The sequence below is a fragment of the Tamandua tetradactyla genome, chromosome 5, assembly GCF_023851605.1.
Source record: "Tamandua tetradactyla isolate mTamTet1 chromosome 5, mTamTet1.pri, whole genome shotgun sequence".
In the NCBI taxonomy this organism is placed as follows: domain Eukaryota; kingdom Metazoa; phylum Chordata; class Mammalia; order Pilosa; family Myrmecophagidae; genus Tamandua; species Tamandua tetradactyla.
The window spans coordinates 189,707,207-189,731,701 of NC_135331.1; the positions used below are offsets into that span (position 1 = coordinate 189,707,207).

Below are 24,495 nucleotides of genomic sequence, written 5' to 3' on the forward strand. Positions count from 1 at the left end.
AAACTTCACCTACTGTACTTTCATTTTTTCACACTATAGTATTATGAATAATAAGCAGACATATGGTAGGTGTAGGAGAGGAAAGAATTCAGGCTTATCAAGAACCAGAAAATGGAGGTGAGTCTCAATTATACACCTCTCTAACCTTGGACTAGTCCGGTTTTTCCCCGAGCTTTAGATTCACAATATAACAAGATAGGAAAAATAATGTAGCTAGCACATAGGAAATTGATGTGAAAATAAATAATGTGATAACCATCATATGGTAATTCTAAAGTAGCATCAATCCATAATTAACTATGAAATCTGTATCTGTATTTGAAAATATACAATTCATTAATTAATATGCATAGTACCATCCAATTGACTTGCTGGAAATTATTAACTGACACATTTCTGGCAAGTAAGCAACACTTACTATTGCCAGAAATAAAATGTCAATGGCTTAAATACCTTAAATGGAGTTTTAAAAGCAGTAACTAGTAATTAATTTACTCACTGACTGATGTTTAAGTAGACTTAACTACTCTTTTGTGTATCACAGAGAAAAACTCTTTCTCTGTGATGCACAAAAGTAAAATAAGAATTTCTAAAGGCAGAAAATAATCACCCTATGTTATTTTTAAAAAGCTGTGAAATTATATCACACACACACGCACGCGAACACCGCACACAGCTAATAAGGCTTTATACACATTTTTAAGATTCCTGGTGGTCTAACATCCAGTGTGTATTAAAATAACTAAATCAAAACATTTATTTATTCAATCAGATGACAGTAATGGGAAAATACTGTAATGGCAATGTGGAGTTCTCCCAGTCTTCCCCTGGAAGAGTTCACAGAAACCACATTCAGTGCATCTGAGGTGGGCCTTTCTCCAGAGAGTATGGCTGGGGTCCAAAAGGATCATTTCCACAGATTATGGAGAATTTCTCCGCTTATAAAACCAGAATTAAATATCAGCTAATCTCATGGTTGGGATAAATTGTGACCTCGTCTGTTGATATGGAATGCCCGGCTGAGGGGGTGGAGGTGCTGGGAAAGTTCGGGGGGATTTAAAGTTGAGGAAAGGAGGGTGGGTCTTGATTAGTTTACTGGAATCCTGTAAAAGAGGGAACATTTTGGAGAAAGCTAGAGATTCTGCGAGAGCAGAGAATGATGACAGAATGATGAGCTTCATGAATCAAGAAGCAAGAAGAGAAAGCTAGCAGACGTTGCCATGTGCCCTTCCAGCTGAGAAAAACCCTGAACCTCATCGGCCTTCCTGAACCAAGGTATCTTGTCCTGGTTGCCTTAGAGTGGACATTTCTACAGACTTGCTTTAATTGGCCTTAGAACTGTAAAATCTGCAACTTATTAAGTTTTCCTTTTTAAAAGCAATAATGTTAAGGAAAGGAAATGGATTTTGAAGAGGAGAGCAGATGGACATGACAATTTCAACAAGACTAAATCTGGATTTAGGTAAACGTTTATCAATTATATTCAATTCATGCTTCTCAGAGATTGTTTCACAATCAACACAATTTCTACTTTCTTCAAACTTCCCTGCTTTCCTAATAATAATGCAGATACAGGTGAGCCTACGATTTCTCTCAACATACATGAAATTCTAATCTATAAGCACTTTTCCCCTAACAGTCTGCATCAAACACCCTCTGTGAGCACATTGTTTAATTATAATAAACACGTGAGACAAAGACACAGCAAAGTGCAGTTAGCTTTAAAAAGAGATAAACTTTCTACAGTTAAAAGTAAAACCATGAGGGAGCCTGATGCCATTTTATGCCACAAAAATTCCACAAACTGTTTCCCAAATAAAGAATCAGAAAAACAGAACAATACATTAAAACTCTAAAATGTCAAGGCATTTAAAAATTTAAACACAACTATGAGTTGTCAGTTATTTTTATTCTATCCTCTCCCACATAGATAAGGCTGTTCTCAAAATTAAATACCTTGAAGCACTTTGTGTCATACGTTCATTTATCACAGCTCAGTGTGCATCTAACAGAAGCATTCAATAGGAAAAAATCGATGCTCATTAATATGCTTCCTTCCACTTAAAAAAGCATAACTAGTGTAAAAATGCAACATCATTTACTTACAATCTTCATTGGCTCTCACACAAATAACCAATTTTCAAATAATTTCTAGCGTAAACAAAAATTACGTTACATTAACAATACATTCTATGGTACGGCTAATTTTTCCAAGCTCAATTTTGATGAAAATAAAAAGTAAGAAAGCTGATGAGATACTTAAAAGAAAGAAGTCTGGACACAGGAAGCCAAGAGGAAGGTTACTGGAACAGTCAATTATCACTGGTCATTGCAATTTGTATAGGCTTTATAAAGAATAAATGTAGAAAAGAATAAGTTTATTAGAAAACATGTACAGCCAATATATTACATTATTTCCCTGATGAGCTGAGGTTATAAGATCAATTTGCTTCTCCCTCAGAAAATTTTTCTACTAGCATAACAGCAACTGTTATATTACCTAGAACTTGACAGAAAGCTGAAAAACAAACTGTATGGCTCAGGCTGAGTCATGGGGACTTACGGAACATTTTCTGACTATTTTTGCATGGCACCACTCAGCAAATTAGCGGACTATTGATTTTCCAAATCTCAAACTAATGGAGCAGTAAAATTTCCTAGCAGCGAACGTCTTTCAAAAGGTGCTATTAAAACACAAAAATTGAGCTGGGCAAAATAAAACCTTGAATGACTGTAGTGTATCAGCTGATTGAACGGCTTTGCTTTCACTTTAGGTCAGTATTTTAGCACCTTGATGTGTAATCCAGAATATTGTTTAAAAATTTCTAAGTTCATGTTCAAGAAGAAAACACTTCATAGGCACTTACATTTTCTTAGACCCCCACAGTCTTAGGTTTCAATTTTCAGAACATAAATCATTAAATGTTCAAGATGCATAGACCCATGTACTAATTCTGTAATGTTTAAACGTAAATGCCTCTTTAAGTCAACCTGAAATTAAACTCATTATTTTCAATAATAAAATAAACTGTCCTAAAAATGCACCAAAAATAGCTGAGTTAAACTTTTTTAGTGTTTTTAATAAGCAGCTAACATGTTCTCCTATATTTCAACATGTACAATACGGAATCAGGATGCATGTTTATGGATCACAATTTATTTCATTTTTAAATCTTTGTTTTTGCCCTGCGTGCTATGATTTTCACCATTCTTTTCAGGCACGGGGAGGACAATCGCAAGGGTTAAAAACATCAGGAAGGATGTCTCTGTTTCCTACAGCTGGGCATCAAGCTGATCACCCAGCGGGGAATACGCAACAGCAGAATTTCCTAAATGAAGCTCATCTCACCGAGGCGCTGCCCCAGGGAGTCAGGCGCACCCACCTGTGAGAGACCCTGCACCGGCTGCAGGAAGGGACCGAGGGAGGCGGGCGCCAAGGTGAGGAAAGGTGCTGAGCATTCCCCTAACCGCAGAGGCTGCTCCCTCCAAGCTACTTTCCTCTGCGTCCACCAGAAATGCAGGCCCTAACCCGGGGCAGGCCAAACAAAACCCATGCCAGGGGGCAGAGGACGGGCACTGCTAGATGCTCGCACCGGCCGGTATGCCTGCTGCCCTGAAATGCCTCACGCATGACCCCATGAAGGTGCGGCTTCCGCGCTCCCCGGCTCTCGGCACGCGTGGCTCCTGCAGGGGAGCTTCGGCAGGCGGGTCTGTGCCCGTCCCGGCGCCCTTCCCTGCCCCGTCCCTGCGCCCGTCCCTGTGCCCATCCCGGTGCCCGTCCCTGCCCCGTCCCATTGCCTGTCCCGGCGCCCTTCCCTGCGCCCGTCCCTGTGCCCTTCCCTGCGCCCGTCCCGGCGCCCGTCCCTGCCCGTCCCATTGCCCGGCCCTACCTGCACACTTGGTCCTGGTGATGAGCGGGGGCCCGGGCAGCCCCGTCCCGCCCTCGCCGGGTCTCGTGAGCAGGACGCGGATCTCGTACTCGGTGTCCGGATCCAAATGCCACAGCTTGTAGGTGGGGGCGTTGACGGCGTGGGTCTCGGTCCAGGAGCCCGAGGTCATCCGGTACTCCACTTCCTTCAGGATGACCGGGCCGTCGCCCATGATGGAGTTGGCGTTGAGCTGGATCAGCAAGTAGGTGGGGCCCACGCCCAGCAGCTGGGGTGGCGCGATGGGCCTCGGGGGTTCTAGGAGAAAGGAGCGCCCCCGCATTAGTAAGGAACCCCAACTCTGGGATGCACAGACCGGCCCTGTCCCCAAAACCTAGAGGCTGGGAGAAGGACCCCTTTAGAAGGACAAGGGAGATGCTTAAAAGAAAACCTCGACATGGCAGTTCTGACTACTGCACTCGCACAGGGCAGCTGCTGACACCACGTGACCCTTTACAACACGTGTTTCTCTTTGTTAAGTAACAAATAAATAAAATGCCTTTCCGGGAGACAACTCATCAAGCCACAGTATACAAAGAATATAAAGCTAAAACATTTCGACCCAGATCACTCTGATTGGAGAGTAGCAGAGCACCAGGTGACCCTACCACTCCTCAGATTCTTTACACATCTGCAAACCAGTGAACCCCAAGGCTGAAGCCCATGCTTTCACTGATGAAGTATGGCCAAGGGCTGTTTTTGTTTTTGCTTTTTGTTTGTTTTAACTTCTTCTCGAGTTCCTGCAGATGACCTAAGGAGGAAGGCAAAGCAGAGCTCAACTCAAAAGCTGGTGACACGTACTGAGTTTTTTCCACGCACTCACCTCCTAGTGTGAGAAACTCAAGTTTACACCAAGACAGAATCACAAATCACACCGCAACCCTGCCCGTGGATGCATGCGATAAAGCAATGCATCAATTATTAAAGTCAAATTTAATTTTTTTTTAAATATTTTTTATTAATCAAAAAAAAGAAAAGAAATTAACACAACATTTAGAAATCATTCCATTCTACACAGGCACTCAGTAATTCTTAGTATCATCACATAGATGTATGATCATCATTTCTTAGTACATTTGCATCGATTTAGGAAAAGAACTAGCAAAACAGCAGAAAAAGATATAGAATGTTAATATAGAGAAGAGAATTAAAATAATAATACTAATAAAAATATATATATATAAAAAAGAAAAAGAAAAAAACAAAAACAAAAGATACAAACACACAAACAAACAAACAAAAAACCATATTTCAGGTGCAGCTTCATTCAGTGTTCCAACCTAGTTACATTACACTTAGGTATTATTGTGCTGTCCATTTTTGAGTTTTTGTATCTAGTCCTGTTGCACAGTCTGTATCCCTTCAGCTCCAATTACCCATTATCTTACCCTGTTTCTAACTCCTGCTGGTCTCTGTTACCAATGATATATTCCAAGCTGATTCTCAAATGTCGGTTCACATCAGTGGGACCATACAGTATTTGTCCTTTAGTTTTGGGCTAGACTTACTCAGCATAATGTTCTCTAGGTCCATCCATGTTATTACATGCTTCATAAGTTTAGTCTGTCTTAAAGCTGCATAATATTCCATCGTAGGTATACGCCACAGTTTGTTTAGCCACTCGTCTGTTGATGGACATTTTGGCTGTTTCCATCTCTTTGCAATTGTAGATAATGCTGCTATAAACACTGGTGTGCAAATGTCCGTCTGTGTCTTTGCCCTTAAGTCCTTTGAGTAGATACCTAGCAGTGGTATTGCTGGGTCGTAATCCATTCTGCCATTCTATGTCTTTTGATTGGGAAATTCAGTCCATTAACTTTTAGTGTTATTACTGTTTGGATAATATTTTCCTCTACCATTTTGGCTTTTGTATTATATATCATATCTGATTTTCCTTCTTTCTACACTTTGCTCCATACCTCTCTCTTCTGTCTTTTCATATCTGACTCTAGTGCTCCCTTTAGTATTTCTTGTAGAGCTGGTCTCTTGGTCACAAATTCTCTCAGTGACTTTTTGTCTGAGAATGTTTTAATTTCTCCTTCATTTTTGGAGGACAATTTTGCTGGATATAGAAGTCTTGGTTGGCAGATTTTCTCTTTTAGTAATTTAAATATATCATCCCACTGTCTTCTAGCTTCCATGGTTTCTGCTGAGAAATCTACACATAGTCTTATTGGGTTTCCCTTGTATGTGACAGATTGTTTTTCTCTTGCTGCTTTCAAGATCCTCTCTTTCTCTTTGACCTCTGACATTCTAACTAGTAAATGTCTTGGAGAACGCCTATTTGGGTCTATTCTCTTTGGGGTGCGCTGCACTTCTTGGATCTGTAAATTTAGGTCTTTCATAAGAGTTGGGAAATTTTCAGTGATAATTTCTTCCATTAGTTTTTCTCCTCCTTTTCCCTTCTCTTCTCCTTCTGGGACACCCACAACACGTATATTTGTGCGCTTCATATTGTCCTTCAGTTCCCTGATCCCCTGCTCAAGTTTTTCCATTCTTTTCCCTATAGTTTCTGTTTCTTTTTGGAATTCCGATGTTCCATCCTCCAGTTCACTAATTGTAGCTTCTGTCTCTTTAGATCTACCATTGTAGGTATCCATTGTTTTTTCCATTTTTTCTTCTTTGTCCTTCACTCCCATAAGTTCTGTGATTTGTTTTTTCAGATTTTCTATTTCTTCTTTTTGTTCAGCCCATGTCTTCTTCATGTCCTCCCTCAATTTATTGATTTGGTTTTTGAAGAGTTTTTCCATTTCTGTTCGTATATTCAGCATTAGTTGTCTCAGCTCCTGTATCTCATTTGAACTTTTGGTTTGTTCCTTTGACTGGGCCATATCTTCAGTTTTCCGAGCATCATCCATTATTTTCTGCTGGTGTCTGGGCATTTGATCAGATTTCCCTGGGTGTGGGACCCAGCTGGTTGAAAGCTTTTTCTGTGAAATCTCTGGGCTCTGTTTTTCTTTTCCTGCCCAGTAGGTGGCGCTTGTGGCGGTCGTCTGTCTGCGGGGCAGTCTGCCCGGGAAACCGCGCGTGGAGGCGGGGGTTGCTGGCCGCCGCGGCTTGGGAGAGTGCCGGTCCTAATTGCCCAGCTGGCCCGAGACGCCAAGTGTGACGTGAGGGCCCCGCTATCCAACATTCCCAGTCAGACCGGGGAGCCACGTGCGTGCAGGGGACCCCAGTCGCCAGCTGCCCCGGCTGGGAAAACGTGCGCCCCTTGGGTATCTCACCGCAGCGGATTCTCCCTGCCCGTTCAGCCGTTCCAGAATGGGGTACGCTGTCTTTTTGGTCTCTGTCGTGACTCCGGGAGCTGTTTCGTATTGTTTCTGTTTCTTTAGTTGCTTTTCTGGAGGAGGAACTAAGACCCGTGCGTCTTACTAAGCCGCCATCTTCTCCGGAAGTCTCAAATTTAATTTTTGATAGCAGAAGATATTTTGCTTGTACAGAACTGACGGAATGTTGTCTGTGTTTGAAGTATAGATATGATGAACTAGAGCACTTGGAATGCTATGTCGCAAAGAAAACCTAGTTAGTAAATGTGATCAGGTGGGATTTTCTTTTTTAAATCTCTGGAAGAGCAATACTCAGGGAAGCCCAAAGACTTTTATAAAAAAGAAAAATGAGCATTAATCTTAATAAAAAGTGGTGACTTTCAATTAAAAACTTGATTTAAAAATTATTTTAACAGTTAAGGTGAAACACACAGAAGGAAACTATTAAATGCAGGTAAACAGGGGCTGGACTAGAGAAAGTGCAGACAGAGGAAACTTAATAAAATATAGCCAGTATCACTCGGACTGGGTTTGCTACTGCAACGGCAAAACGCACGTGGCATAAGACATAACTCGAAGAAGTCCACAGCCAGCCTTTAGCTGCTTACACAGGTTTGTATACAGCAAGTGTTTTCAGCTATAGCTCAGAATTTGCTTTTAAACCCTGGCAGTAGGAAAGTCTAGTTTCCAGACAATGAACACCTGAGTTACAAACATCCTTCCCATAAGGGATTAAGACTCCCTAACCTTGCCGGGTCACTACCCAAGCTGATGTCAGCTTCAAGAATTTTCCTTCAATAGTCATGTGAGAAATACTGAGTCACTGCTAATCCTTAGGCACCGACCATCTCCATAATAGGTGGAGGAGATGTGTGACAATGAGCCAGCAACACATTATTTTAAATTGAGACTCACATAAGAAACAAACAAGACACTTGACAGAGAATAATATAATAAAGGTGCTGAGTTGACTGGGAAATGTCTTTTATTTTCCCAGCCAAATACATCTGGAAAACATAACATCCCGTCGCGATCCCTGACACATCACGGCGGTGCCTTTATGCTAGGTGCTGGGAGAACCACAGGGCCCTGCCCATCACTGCTCTCATGTTTAAAATGAAAACAAAATTCAGGAACTGGCTAGGATCAAATAAGGTAAGACGTGCTACATAAACTGTTTACATATAGAATCATTTTTTTATTTCTATGGATCAAATGTGTCTTAAACTTAAACTTGAACCACAAAATCTGCTCCTGATGCTTTGCAAAATGTTTCAGTAATGTGCAGTCAAAATCTTGTGGAGGTGAACTACTTCCATTTTCACAACTGAATTTGATGGAAAATTATGCATGAAAAAAGTTTAAAGCAGAAATAAACTAGAATTTTCATCTTTCAAGTAAGGACGCAGCCAGACATCTCATAACATGAACTTTTACCAAATAATCTAACCACTTTTATATTGAGAGTCTGCAAAAGTATTGGCAGACAGGGTGAAGGTGAAAGTTGATATATTTTCTAAACCCTAAAGTAAAATGAAACTGAAGGGAGAAATGAACGTAAGTGTGAAAAGCAAATGTCTTCCCAAGTCTCTAAACACTGCATATCTTTAAGAAGCTGTTTGTATTTTGAGAATAAACTGACTTGCCTCATAAGGGCAATGTTTGTTTTCATTCCAGATGGTTCTAAGTGAAGCAGGAAGCAGTGCTGACTTCACAGCTCAGGCGGCCGCCCCAGAGCACAAGGCTCACTCTACAGCGGAACAACCATCTGACACGCAGGACAGATGAAGACGAAGGATTCGTCCAATGAATTATAAAAAGGAGAACTCTGTTTAATCTATAATTTCTAGGTATTCTGAAACCTGACCTACTATGCTGAATCTTCAACGTCAAATGTGCCAACTCTGCACACAACTGCTTTGCAAAATCAGGAGAAAACTTAAAGAAGAGAGAATGGGAGGGAGGGAGGAGAAAGAACTGGAAGGGAAGGAGAAGGGAGAGGACAGTGGAGAGGAGGGGAGGAGAAGAGGGAAAGCAGGGGAAAGAAACTACCCCTGAAAGATAATGCTGGAGACAACTGAATGGAGACAACTGAAAGAAGGAAGCATAATATATATCATCATTTCTCTCTAAGGAAGAGGTGTATAAAAGAAAAACTTGGAGTCAGGAGACCTAGTTTCCAAAACAAAAAAAAAATGAATACACAATAGCTAGGTGAACTTCAATTTGAATGCTGTGCAACTACTCATCATCATAATTTCCCCACTGTTATCATTTAAGAACTTTAAGACACTGCATTTCTAAATGTATCAACCAACCATATCATTTAACATATATGCTATTTTGTTTTGTTTCTGCCAGAGATTATCCAAATTTTGAAAATGGAAAGTAATATTCAATACTAGTATTTTGTGTCTACAAAGATATTAGTTTGCTGTAATCAGGCAGCTGGGATGCAGATGGACCGCAGCCCTCTCTGGTCAGTTTCACCGGTAACTCTATGTGGTCAGGCAAACTCAAGGAGCAGTTATGTAAAAGTGTAGCTCAACCCGGCACTGTGGCAATTACCTGAGTGACTCAGAAACACAAACACTGATTAACATTATGATTTTAAAGAAGTAAAACCTCGCATTAATGAAACCAATATTTCACTGCATATTAAATATTTTTATGTGGGAGGTACAAAGTAGTCTTATTTAGCATATGTATTTTGTTTTCAGTCCCTTGAGAACAAGGAGGCTTATTTATAAAACCTCTATTCATTTCAATAAATTATGCATGAATTTTAATCAGTTAGCAAATGAACAAGTAATTGTTCTGCAGCTAGATTAATATTCTCCATAACTTAATACACTATCAGCTCCAGAGGTGTGGTGTGAATAAATCCCAGCAGCGTGCCAGGTATCAGCCCAAGCATGCAATCCCCAAAATACGCGACAAACTTTGCAGATGTTACCAATTAACTTTCAATTAATGACTTACATCCATTATTCTAGAGCTGAACCTTTTACAAAATTCCACTTACATATTCAAATTGCTTTATTTGTTTTTATTTTTCAAATAATTTTTAAGTGTCTTGAAAGCCCAAGATAAGTTATTAACAAAGTCTATTCTCATCCAATCATTCCTATTGTAATGCTATTTTGCAAACGTGTAATTTATCAAGTTCAGCTAATTAATAAATGCAAAATCAGAAATAGAAGCCAAAAATCCAGAAAAAATTGAAAGTTAAAGTCAATCTCGAGGCAAGTAACAGTTCTGCAGTCATTTTTTCCACACAAATGAAATGCCTCTCAAATCCTAACTTTTCCAAATTGTTTTACATATTTTAGGTTGCAAGTACATCTCTTAGAGAAGCTTTGACAAAAGTATCTAAAGATCAGCCTCCTCCCTACAGAAGCAGGCGATGGGACCCTATTAGTTTTGTAGTGACTTAAAACAGTGGAAACTTACAATCTCACAGTTCTGGGGCCCACAAATCTGAAATCGGTGTTGCTAAGGTGAAATCAGCACATGTTCAGAGCTGCACTTGGCCCAGAGGCTCTGGGAGAGGACAAGTCCCTGGCCTCTTCCAGCCTCTCCCTTGCCACATCCTATCTGTACTCAAATCTCCCACTTTTAAGGATAGGAGATTGGATTCAGGGCCTGCCTGAATGGCCCAAGAAAATCTTATCACGCCAAGCTCCTTAACGTCATCACATCCAAGGATCATTTTTCATGCAACGTAACACTCCCAGCTTCCCAGGATTGGGACCTGATAGCTTTGGGGGGCATTTTTCAGCCCAGTATGATACAGAGAGAGTGTGAACTTTTCCTTCTTCTTAGGAAACATTCAAGCTCCACCTTTTCTCCAGTGGTGGAAAGTGTGTGAGCTTAGAAAATACTTCTCCAAAGAAAGCTTCCTGGCTTGGTTCAGAGCCCTAGAAATTACTAAAGAGTTAACAGTATAACTAGTGGCATATTTTGTTTGCTTGCTTGCTATTTGTTAGTGATAAAAAGGAATGGAAATAGGAAAATGGTGACTTGAAGATAAGTCAATGGTCCTTGCCCAGTCTAAAGTTCTGCAAATTTGGTATTACCTCGGGGACAGGTATTTTTTCTCATTTGATATCATTCATTAGGATTTTGAAATGATCATTTAATGTCCATCCAGTTCCAGTTACTGTAACACAACAAAATTCAGTAGGTTTGCTACACAAGGTTTGCTTGTCTTCCCCAGCATGTACTGAAGGATGAATGAAAGGGTAGCGGACATTAGAGAGACTGAGGAGAGAAAGAATGACAACTGCATACCAATTAATTCAAGTATGTGTTTATCAGCTACCCTATAATGATTTGAAATGATTCTAAATTATGTCTCAACGGGCTAACAGTATCACATAATGACACTTGAATGCTTCAAGAAACTTGAAATAATAACACTCATGAATAAGACGATGGTTTTTTCTCCCATAAGAAATGGGAAGCAAGATATGCACAGCTAGCAGCATTTCCTTGAGCATTTAATAGTATGTTTACGACAGTAAAATGTGTTGCTTTTTCCACTAGATGTTAAAACACACAAAGTGCACATTTAAAACTTTGGGGATGAATTTTTAAAACTTTTCTCGTGCCCCCACGTTTGATGAGCCGGAGCTCAGATATATTTGAGGAGAGCTCTTCCTGATCATCCGATTTTCAGTCCTAGCAATTTCTTTAGCCAACCAATGTGGACCAAGAACCTAGGCTCAGGCTCAGCAGAGGCTTCAGCAAGTGCCCACTCTCTTCCTCACACAGCACAGAAGGGCCAAAGGGGCAGGGAGAAGGTTCCATCAGGGCTGCCCGGGCTGGGTTTTCACGCCTGGCGGGGGAAGGGCCCCCCAGCAGGAGCCGCCCACCGAGCCCCTCTGTGCAGAGTTCCTGCCTGGCAAGCAGTTGGGGCTCCTTGTCCCAGTTCCAGTTTCAAGATACCATCAGGTCATTCCATTCCTGGGCAGCTGCATTTTTCACAACTGATACTAACACACCCCGGACCGCTTAGGGCTCCTCCCGAAGAAGGAACCAAGGGAAGGCCTGAAGGCCAAGGAGGGGGGTCAGGAGGGACAGCGGCGGAGCTGGGAGGCCGCAGCACAGCATGCTCCTGACTCTTCGCCTGCCAAACACACCCCATTCCCTCTTCCAGCTGTCTCACAATTTCCTCAAATCAGTGATGTAATCAACTAACTCTAAAAGTGTTCTTTCGTGTAAATGATTATTAAGTGGTGTTTGCATATTTGTGCACTGGTGGATTTTTCTAAGTCAATGGTTCTTTTTAATTTATTATATTAAATTACTCTGCAATCCATCAATCCAATTGATAGAGCTCTTTTTCAAATCGTATCAATCAGATGACTCATCATCTTGCACTGATTAAACAAAGCTCATTCTAAGACACCACAAAGTTTGGGTGTTATCAAGCCTGAGCCCCTATAACAACACCTGGAAAAAAGAGCCATCAATGGATAAGAAGCATCCATTATTATCACCATGAAAAGCAGGTGGGTGTGAGAATGTGCACTGTACCCTCTGCCCACACTCATAATGCTCTAAAAATATCTTCTGATAACCAGGAAATAACCACACATGGTTCTGCAGCTGTAAGTAGATGGAACAGTGAAAAACAAAGTTCCAAATAAATATCAGTGCCCTCTTTTACTGAAATAGTTGATTGTTTTTACTATGTATTTTTTACTGCTATTTATCGCATCCAGCTAAACACAGCTACTTTACCCTCCCAACGCTTGTCTAAGGAGGGCAGCTGTTCACATGAGTTGAGGCTTTAAAGGGGCAGGAGGCAGGGTCCCACACGTGAAGAATCCTCCAGCCCCAAATGCAAATTGGCTCCTCTGGAGAGACAAGGCAACAATGCAGATAAAAAATTCCAGTCCCAATTCACTGCTTATGCTCACCTGAATTCACATCATTCATATTTTCGTATTTCAAGAGAGCACTGGAGCAGAATTTTGAGGATGAGGGTGCAAGCATTTGTTCACCAGCATGGCAATGGACGTCACGGCACAGGACGACGGGATTCAAGTACACAACATGCTCACAGATAACTCAACTGATCACATTGTACATTTTCAAAATATATCAAGAAATATTAACATATCCATTAATCAACGTAATCCCAACTCTGGGAATTGATTATAAGGAGATAAGTTAAATGTTTGCTCAGAAGAGCAAACAAACTATGCAATCAAAATATTCAACAATAGAAAATTGGTAAAGCAGGTAATGGTATATCTACTCAACAGAATTTCATGCAAACTTTAAGTATGTCACTCAAGAAGGTTATATAACAATGCAGAAAATAAATCCAACGCCAAGGGACACTTTGAATGATTAAGATGATTTAGCTTTCATTTTAAAAAGCAAGAAAATGTTCCCCCTAAGTGAAAACAACAACCATCACCGTGGGGAGAGATACACCAAATGGTTCGCAGCGGTGACAGGGCGCTGAGGCACCGGGAGAGGCTTTGTGTTTTCCAGGACATGTTGTCATGTGCTCCTAAAGCTCAGTCATCATTAACCCCCACTGTTTACTGCATGGCCAGACAAACTCTATTGTTAGAGGAAGAATAACAATTCTTGGCTCAACAATGACTTGCAAAAGACAAAAAAAAAAAAAAGAGACTCATGCCACTGCAAGGAGAAATTAACTATAAATCCTATCTATTCCACACAAGAACAGATATGCTACAGTTTGAGCGTGAGAACCAACATTTGAAGATGGGAATGATAAAACGTGTATTTATTTATTTTAATGCTGAAATTAAGCCTTCAAAAAATAAGATTTACCATCTTGTCCTTTGAACCATGTAGCTAGCCAATTACCCTGACATTGATACATGGCACCTACAAAATGTAACTATTTAATTAAAGGAGTTAGTTGACTGGAACAAAAGGGCACTTTTCAAGCAATTACTTAGTGACCAAGTGGCATCAAATGAGTTATCCAGCTTGTAAAAAGTGGCTCAGCTACAAACCTAGCAATTATTCTTTTGTGTCTCTTAGTAAAATCAGATCAATTAAATTATATTAAAAGACAGCATGTTCCTTGTAAAGAAAAAGTACCCATATGTGTATTTTTAAAGTAATTTGAATACACTGAATATCAAATATGAATGGTATCCAAAATATCCACTTGCACTAATACCATAATATATACCAGTAATTTTAGTTCTTTGTATAAAATTTAAATTTAGGGTAGAAAAAAATTCTGATGCAAAATACCCACTCTTCATCTTAAGTAGCTGTTTTGCCTTTCAAGTCCCTGTGTGATATGTACTCATTTTTTAAAAACTGCAAGATCTGTGGAATTGTGGCATTTTAATCTCTCTGACATGGCTCTTACCTGCTACCTAAAGTGCTGAAATAAGAAGAGTCATTTCAGCAATGAAACGGAAAATTCTGCCTACTGAATTTTATATTCTGAGCGTTACTACCACGGCATTTTATTCTCCTTGATTTGAAGACCCTATTGCAATAACTTTATTACCTGCCTGAAATAAAGAGGCACGACTGCAGCACTCTGTTTCAGGTCTGTCAGCGAAAACCACACGCAAACCGCGGTTCATATTTAGGGTGTATGAAAAGGGGACTGGATTTTGAAAAGCTGAGTTGTTTGCTTTTTAGCCCATATAATTAATGAGATAATTTACAAACAATGTACCTCGTGGTGACTAAAACCTACTCTCTTTCTCATTAAACCTAGACAATGAATTGGTTGAGAATCATAATTATTTGCAATAATTCCACAAGTTTAGGAAAGCCACTGTCAGAACCACCATCCACCTGACAGCAAACCACAGGCATTACGACAGAAACTACAGGGCCCTCTGAATGCGTCATAAGCTAGGAAGTACAGAAAGTTTCTGCTGGTCTTTGAATCCCTCATGTGAGCTCTAGCAGAGCTCAAACTGTTGAGAGCATTTCAAGGAAAGAACATCTAGTTGATTCCAAGAGGAACAATCAGGTCCGTGGTGGAACTGGGAGAGACGACAATTCTTTGTTGGGCTCTCTCAGGTCTAAGGGCCACCAGCAGGGGGTCACAGCTCTATCCCAGCAGCCTCCTGGACGAGGGGAAACAAAACACATGTATGCGGCAGGAGAAACAAGGGAGTGGACTGTTTGCCAGTGACAGTACCTGTCCCAGCAGTATGTTAAATAGGCCGAGGTTATTCAGTTATTACTCCCTCCCAAGTTACAGGCAAAAAGGGTCTGGGCTAACACCATTCATTTCATATGACTGCACATTAAGACACAATGACCTAACCCAGAAAACCAAAAGACAGCAATTAAAGGGAAAACATCTAATCAGGATTGTCATACAGTGGTATATATAGTATAACACATTGATTTCAATATGTATTTACAAATAACGTGTGTACATATTACAGATGCATAATATATGCATACGTATGTATATGTATAGTATAATCAAGAAAAAAGTTTCTAAAAAAAATCTTGAATCTTCCACACGTAACATTTTTCATGAAAAATAACTTAAGGAATTTAAAGCTATGCAAATAGAAGAATTTTCCAACCTAAATTCGCCAGCTTGGTTCCTGTTTCTAAGCACTCCACTGCACTGACTTGTAATACTCCACACTCCATCCAAAGCACAAGTGAAGACAAGGCAATGCCACAGAAATGCAGCTGCCAATGTGGGCACCATCAAAAGGACTACTGAATAATTATTTTGTGGTCCAGTTCAGCTAGCATCCCTTCATAGGGTGAGATGCCTGCCACCCAGGAGTCAAAGTGCCTTCAGAAACAAAATCACCACGCCCACTTTTATCATCAGATGGAAACAGGAGGCAGACAAGAATAATTGTAGACCTATCTAATAACATTACGAGTTAGTGATATTTTAAGGTATTTAACCACATAAACCGACACTAGTGTGACAGCTGAGCCAGCAGGAGACCTTTTATTTCCAATCCATTTGACCACCCTAATCCTTTCTCACCATAATGGGGCATTGAGACATTCAAAATAATCAGTGTATCATGTAAAACATAAAATCCTGGAAGGCAGCCCCAGTTCTGTGACCCACCAGAGCACAGCACAGGAAAGTTTCTGGAATAGTAAAATAAAGGGTGTCAAGATCTTCAGTAATGCAATTAAGCAGCTGAGGGGCTGGGCTCAGCTCTCACAGCTACTGCTACTGAGCGGCAGGAAACCTCCCTCTTCTTCTGGGATAAACATCAAACTTTTTTTAAAAGGGCAAGGAATGGCTACCAACCCAGACTGTTCATCGTTGTTTCTGTGAATTTCTGGTTGCCCATCCTTCTCCAAAGTTAGCAAGATCAACTGAAAGTTTGTTGAAGAAACAGCCTGATACTAAAATGAGCAAACATTTTCAAGGACATGGCAAAAATCTTTTTAAAGATCACCTCAGTCAGTGAACTTGACTAAGAGTTGAATAAGCACTGGGGGAGGAAATCTATTTGCAACATTAATAAAAAGGAGGAGAAGGATCATGTTTCTTTGGCGTTTCGTAAAAGCTGACAACTTTTACGTCATGAACAAACATGATCCTTCTCTCCATTATAACTGAAATGCAGCGTTTCCTGGCCCAAATCTATGCACCTCTATTTCTAAATACCTATGTCTATGTCCAATAACTTTTTTTAAATTAAGAGCCCGATGTTAGGCAGATGTCAAGAAGGCATATTTGGAAATTAATCACAGAAACATAGCAGACGTACTGCTCCTATATGGCACGCTGATACATTCAAAATGCAAAGGCAATGATCTGTGCCTGGGTATCTTTAATCTTGTTCCAAAAGCTACTTTATCCTAATATATGCATGCAAACCAGGTTAAACGGACACTTCACTGATAGTCAAATTCTATTTTCATCTTTATAAAATCCCACGGCAATTAGGCGGGGAGGAACAGGTGTGGTCATGTCTGCATGCTCCAGCCGTGAGGTAGTAACGGGACCAGCAGAATGGCCAGGAGAAAAGTAACAAAGTCACGTGAGATACTTTTTGTGAATATTACAGCATTAAGAGATACACGCAGAAAATGCAATATAAGCCTAAGGTAACACTGCCACGGCGGTAGTCTGGGGCCACACTCCCTTCCCCTGAACTCTAGCCACCCTGGGGCTGCCCCAACAAACGACCTCAGAGGAGGCAGCACAAGAAGATGCTGCGGCCAGGCCACCAGCTCCAGGAGCTTCCCTTCTGTGTCCCGGATTCCGGGTTTGTAGCCCTGAGCCCCCAAGCACACGTTTCAGTTAGTCGGCGCAGTTATTCCAGCCCAAGTGCCAAACGTGCCAGGAGGTTACCGGGCGATTTCAGCCTCGTGGCACGAAAGATGCCCCAGCGAGGGGACTGGAGCTCCCCAGCTGAGGACCCACGCCGCGGGACAGATACACCACTGGCCTCGTCCTTCCAGACAGCTGGCCCACAGAAACTGAGAGCTTTATAAAACTGTTACTGCTTTGTGCCAATAAGTACATCTCGGTGTTTTGTTACGTAACAGTAGATTAAAGGAACAGCTGCTTTTGTCTTAGAAAACTGAAGGCAAACTTTAAAGAAAGAGCCATACTAGAATAAAATACACTGCCCTTCCGCGTTCTGTCCCCGGCTTACCCATCTAGCCTTATCTCTCACCACTATTCAATTCACATCATGTTCATACTTACCAACTTGTATTTTCTACGGAAAAAATATTTTCTTATCCTCATCCCACCTTCACCCTTTATCTGCTGTCTATATTGTCCTATAGCCAACATAGCAAAACATCATTCATCTTCAAATCATAGCCTTCTTCTACTACACCCAGCCTGAAATAAATGCACCTTTTTTTGAAAGATATTTACCTACGCTGTCAGTCTCTCTCTTTAGATGTTGAGCTCCTTAAAGGCAAGGACTCTGTATCATTTGTGATTGCGTTTGTGTCTTCAGGCTTGGCATATTAGGCAACCAATGCTTGCTGAATGAATGCATTCATGATTTAAAGAAAAAAGGCACACAGGAAGATAATTAAAAATGAATGGTAGGATAACACTAAGTGTTGGGGAGGATATGGAACAACCAGAATTCTAATACACTTAAGGTTGTGTTGTAAATTGATGTAAACAAATCAGATAACCATTCCCCAGCTACTAAAGCTGAATATTAGCACATCCTATGACCAATTCCATTCCTAGATATGTGCTCCCCCAAAATGCACTACATGTTCCTCAAAAGTCATGTACTAGAATATTCAGATAGAACTATAATAAATAACTCAAAGTGAAAAATGACCCAAATACCTATCATCAGCAAAATGGATAAAATCTGGCAGCCATGGGACAGAATATCTTACAACAATGTCTGACGTCACTAAACCTACAGCTACAGGCAACGTAATGTTGAAGTGAGAATAGCTAGACATGGAAGAGCAGGAACTGCAGGATTCCACCTACGTGCCCAGCTCTCTGCTGCCGGAAGCAGGACAGCCTCATCTGGGGACGGGAGCAGGGGCTGAGGGCACAGAGGGGCTTCTCACTGTGGGCTGCGTGTAGGGCTGATTTGTGAAACATTCATGAAACTAAACATATTGAACAATATTTATCATCAACATTTCTGCATGTCTACAATATACTTTGGTGAAATTATTTTAACAAAAGAAAAAAAACAAAAACTAAAGGAAAAAAAAGACTAGTTATCTAATTAGTCCCAAACTCGTGCCATGAGCAACCCTCTCTCACTCCAGAACCTGTAAGCACTGTGGAACTTCACCATCATTCAGACTTGAAATTTGAAATGTTTATGGCAAAAATCTAACCAAAATTTCTCTTGAAAATTCCTAAACCACTCATAAAGACTGATGTTTTCTGCATATCCCTCATGACACCAGCTCTTCTGACTTCTAAAATATGATATGCCCTGGCATCATCAGAGCTCCCATGTGCAAAAGTTTGAGCATTCAAGCCATCGAGCAAATCTTTCTCTTGCTGTGACTAGAGACTCTCGAGAATGGTTTATTTTGAATTTGTTTATATATGATGTAAGACTTTTGCACAGTTCCTGCATTTCCCATACAAGCTTTAAATCGTGAGAATGTGAACTGTCCTTTTATTTAATACAATTTGGGGCTCATGTCACTCTCAGGTCTTCAGTGTTCTGAGATTATTAGAACTTTGATTGCTTTGCAGTTGTTAGTTCACAGAAAAACAATAAATGCCCAAGTAACAGCATCTCTCTAGGTTTTCACTGAGGAGGCAAACAAATGGAGCTACTCTCCAAGTGATCATGTGAAGAAAGGAATTTGGCTCATGATTTTACTTCCAAAGGGAAGAGTTTATCAGAGCACATCTCTATCTCGATTACAAAAATAAAGCAAGTAGAGGAGAAAAATTCCTCTGGAAAATAAAGTAAAAAGCGTCATAATCCTATATGACCAATACGAAAATAAGAGATAACAGAAGGAGCCTTGTTATTAACTAAATCTGGAATAGTTCTTTTTATTTGGAAATATCAAGAGGCACCTATTGTAACAGCTCAAAAATGGTAATTGAGTCAATGAATAAATTAATGGAGTGTTTTTATGTTTATAATAAAGTGATTTTTCATTGAAATGAATTAAAGAGAACGGAGAGAAAATGATGATGATATTTAAAACAAAGTATATTTTCTTTTGCCCTTGTGCACTTCAGAATTCTTGCAACAATGAAAGGAGACACAGACATTCAGCGAGAAGGCACACACATCCAGGATCCAGAAGAAAGGCCTGTGCTCCTAGAAGGTTTTCACAGAAAACAACCTCAATCATGTTTTCAACTGTCTGTCCTTAAATCATTCAATCTAGGCATTTATAATAGTAAAACCTTTATTATCCGTTTAAAGAGATTATCTGTATCAATTGCCTAAACCTGTTGTAGTTATACATAATACTTAGAAAATAGAGGTGAATAAGTCAAGAAAAGAGAAAATTTAAAGTGCTGGAGAATTCTAACAATGATAATTGTTGAAAAACCTTGTGTAATCACCTCATACAGTTTCATAGAACACTATGGCCTCCAGATGATTAAAGGTCCTTGATATACTGCCAAGGGCATTTTTATGAGATAAATTCAATTGTAATTGCTGCCACAATTGCAGCCACAATATAGACATAGAATCTAATTATCCATTTCATTTTCATTTATATCTCACGGGCTAGATCATTTATCATGTTTCATGATAATGATCACAAGACACATGGAAAGTGATTTCTGGAGGTAACAAATTACCTACCGTATCAGCGTAGCCTGTCAACAACTCCTATGCATAAATAGAGGGTAATTAAGTTCACAATGGGCAAGAGTGTTTGATATGCTACTAGTTTCCTTCACAGCTGTCAAGCATTCTGGGCTGCGACGACGGCAGCATGCCCGTTTGGTTACAGATCAGCAATCACTGCACCCCAGAACTCCAACAGGTAGAGGGGAAGCTATGGCTCAAGATGCAGAGATGCATCTTCCATCATCTGGTATTATTACTTCTTGCCACCAAACCATCCATCATCGCTGCCCAGACAGCCCAAATGACAGTGCTGGGCCCCTCACATTACTGCTCCGTGAACTCTGTCTCATCTATCTCTTGCATCATTCCTGATTCACAGCTAAGTACCCTCTCACGGCTGCAAAACCAAGCGTGCACCTGTAATGCCTTTAACCTACAGTGCTTCTCAAAGAGTCACTGATTTTTCATTATTATGGAGCTACCGTTCAGAAAAGACTACCCATGGCTTTGATGCAGAAAGGTGATTTTTAAAAGACCTGATTTACCCAGTTCCAATAGCTGGAGGGAAATGCACTTTTTCTTTCTTTCCTTCTTTTTTATTTTTGCAAGTTAGGCCTTGGAATTGCAGTATGTATTTCTATCGGTTGGCTATTTATCCATAAATATAAGAAGCACAGACTCAGACACAGGCTGAGAGAGAGACATCCAAGTGCACACAAACAGACAAAAAAAAAAAAAAAGACAATATACATATGTAAACGTAATGGTTCAGCCGCACAATTATTATTCAGAATGTCACATACATTTGTTAGTAAAACCGAGGCCTTTAGTGTTCTTAGTAAGCAAAAAATACTGGGTTTTTACTGGACACTATGCAAACAAAAGGGACGGATTTAAGTCAGAAGCAAGAATCTAAGTGAAAACTTCCTTTCAAAATAGGGCTGTCACCTGCTCATTTTTTCCTCTACCCTGAATGCTCAGAGAACCTTTGAAAATGACATCAGGACCATGGTAGCTCGTGTACCATAAGCTATCCAAAACTAAAGGGTTTTAATTCAGCTCCATCTGAATGCTGTTATAAAAGTTTAATAAATCAAAATGATCAAAATGTTCCCAGTGGCAGAGTGGGACTCAGCTTCCAATTCAAAGTCTCTTTAATATATGGCTTCTCTGACATCTTGCATTTTCTACTATCCACGTTGAATTCCAAACAGTCTCTTTTTCATCATTATCATGCATCAACCAGTCTGGTCATTGTAACTACTTCTTAATAATCCTGAATAATATACAGAAATGCCAAACCCAGTGGGGCTGACACACGAAAATCATGGCAGGTGGAAGCTCCTTACCTACCTTTAAGTAAATATTTTTAAACCACCCACTACAGTGAGTGACAGTCTCTGAGGACTGGGAAATGCTGCTGGCCAAAATTTCTAGAAAAAAAATCCCCCTCCTCCCTATGTCTTAAAAAAAACGGATAAAAGGAAAAGACAGGCCTAGGAGCTTTATTATCAGGGGCAATCAAATCCGGCAGAGCGGAGAGAGTGAAGTCTTTACAGAGAATACTTTTTTATTTCTATAAGAAAAATGTTTTTACAAAGCATAAGGAATATGATTTTCACTGAAGAGATAGGCTCAAATCCAAAAAGAAATGTACATGAAGCCACATGAAATTATTTACACATACTATATGTGTGTTTAAACATGTGGCTAATGTCACCAGTTAAAAAAAAAAAGACATTATATTTAGCCATGTCAGGGTTCTCTTTCTAAATGTTACATTTAATTGAGTACATCGTTTATTAAAATGCTCATTGCGATAATATATATAACATTACAACTACTTCTCATTTTAACAATTTTTAAGTGTGCAACTGAATACACTTGCTTTTATCCAAAGTTTAACAACATGAAAATTTCTAGCAGCATTGGCTACAAGCTATGAAATATAAACTTACAAAATACAAATAATTTCTCAGCACTAAGTACCTACTGTTTAATCTTTTGTTGAATCCCTTTTTAATTCCCTATAATTAGTCCAAGCTGTTTCCACATGTCTCAAGTCTGCAGACCTGGGTCTCTCCTGTCTCTCCTTAGCACAGCAATCCCAAAGCTACACTCTCAAATAAGCTCTCCAGGTCACCCACATTTCTGCCCATAACAGCATGTTTCTCCTGGTGTTGCAGACTGAAAACCTGGGAGTGTCCTCTGACTCCTTTGACCATTCTACAACGCTCTTCCCAATATTTCTGCCAAAATCTTCCCCCCTCGATCCACTCTTTCCACCCCAATCCCTCACGAGTACACACTCAAGCTTTCATAATTTTCCAAGCCCCCAACCTTATTCCCTGCAAGTTCACATCCTCCAGTGCATCTCCAGTCCTGGTTTCCTGAGACACACATAAACTCACGAGTAACCTACTCCCAGACCTGCGGACATTCCCAAATCAAGTAACAGGGTCAGCCGGCATCCCTGGGGCCAGCATTCCCAGGAGGCGGGGACCCCGATGGAGAACTATTTACAAAGTCCAGGAAAGACAAGGGGTGATATAATGAAAGCATGTGGTGAAGGAGAAAGTGCTAGGTGCTCAGAGGCTAAATGAGAAAAGTCAGGAAAGAAGAAAGCAGTCAATTAGCATATTTCTATTTGCTGCATCTCACCTAACAATGCAAAAATTCTTAGGTCATTTTCCTGTGCATTCGTTCTGCAAATACTTATGAATAGAGGCACTGCATAAAGATCCTTTGAAAACCTAGAGCTAAATAACTTTGGAGACAAGGGTGTACAACAGAATCAATGTATTCTCTTCTGTACTAAAAATAACCATTATTTGGCCCTTTGTTATTTTGAAAAAAAAAACTGAGCAGAAATCTGAATGAAATAAAAATGCGAAAGCATGTGTATATATGGGGAAAAAAACAAGTGCAGACAGAGGCAAAAAGCAAAACACTGAAACTATCCTGTCGATCAAAAGCTGGCAATGGCTCTTTGAAAGATTAAGTGGCAGGGAAAGTGGGAGAGACTCAAGATCTTTGACTAAGGAAGTAACAGCCACCACATCAGTTCCAGCCCCATCACACTCACTGTATCACTGAACACTCTACATTACCTCTCTGTTCTGAGTAATTTTGATCTGTGAACTATTAGAGCTTTGGTTTAATCAACATTCTATAATGCTCTCACAACACAAAATTTTTACCAAATTAGCACTTTCAATTGAAGGTTTTCATGGCACAGCTGCTTTGGTTGGGTATCTTTCATTTGTTAGGGAATCCTTACAGAATCTTTTCCATATAGAATTAAAAATATGACCAAAATTTAAGTCAAAACTCTTTTCCAAGATGTGCAATAATTCCACATTTCCTATAGAATTAGTTAAATCATAAATTACCTGCGGGTGGAGACTATACCTGCTGATTCTTTGCTGTTTCATGGCACTTATTACCACTTCAAGTACTCAATAAAGGCTGCTAGCTGATTTTCCAATGAAGTTGTAAAGGAACCCAGAGAGACTAAAAAAATCTTACTCCAAATTGACTAATTTGCTTCCTTTTCAGTCTGGGATAAGGGAATACAAATGGTGAGCAGGGAGGGGAATATAAATTAGTTTGTGAAGTAGGTACAAGTCTGTCAGTACAAGTGGGCCCCAATTTCCCTGTCACAAACTCCAGAGAGCTGATGAGAGGTGAGCAGAGCACAGACCTGCTTTCCCTGCTCTGGAAGCAAATTCCTCAGAGCTCAGAGGAAAGAATGATGTGTGATGCAAATGACCCTGCTTCTTGACGCTCCTAAAATTCTTAAGAAAGTCCAACAAAACAAACTCCCTCAAGATTCACCCCCAAGAGCAGTGGCCGCCACTCCACAGCCAAGCAGCATCTTAAGGAATGAGAAACACAGTGACTCGCCCATGGAAAAACCATCAACAAGCCTTTGGGGAAGAACTCTCCTTGGCTTATTTTATTTTTGAAACAGAGAGAAAGTAAATAAAATGAAAATAACCATTCAAGCAAAAACAAGTGCTTTACTCAACCATTTTAGTAGTTTAGTAGAGCAGC

The 24,495-nt window shown here is 40.2% G+C and overlaps 1 protein-coding gene across 9 annotated transcripts in view; it reads right to left on the bottom strand.

Annotated features, from left to right (window-relative positions):
• Positions 1-24,495, bottom strand: part of PTPRK (protein tyrosine phosphatase receptor type K) — a 587,191-nt gene that overhangs the window by 249,533 nt on the left and 313,163 nt on the right. For all 9 annotated transcript variants that reach the window (XM_077162868.1, XM_077162867.1, XM_077162866.1 and 6 more), the window contains one exon: positions 3,891-4,184. In XM_077162868.1, coding sequence (XP_077018983.1) covers positions 3,891-4,184 — 294 coding nt within the window. The remainder of the gene's footprint in view (positions 1-3,890; positions 4,185-24,495) is intronic.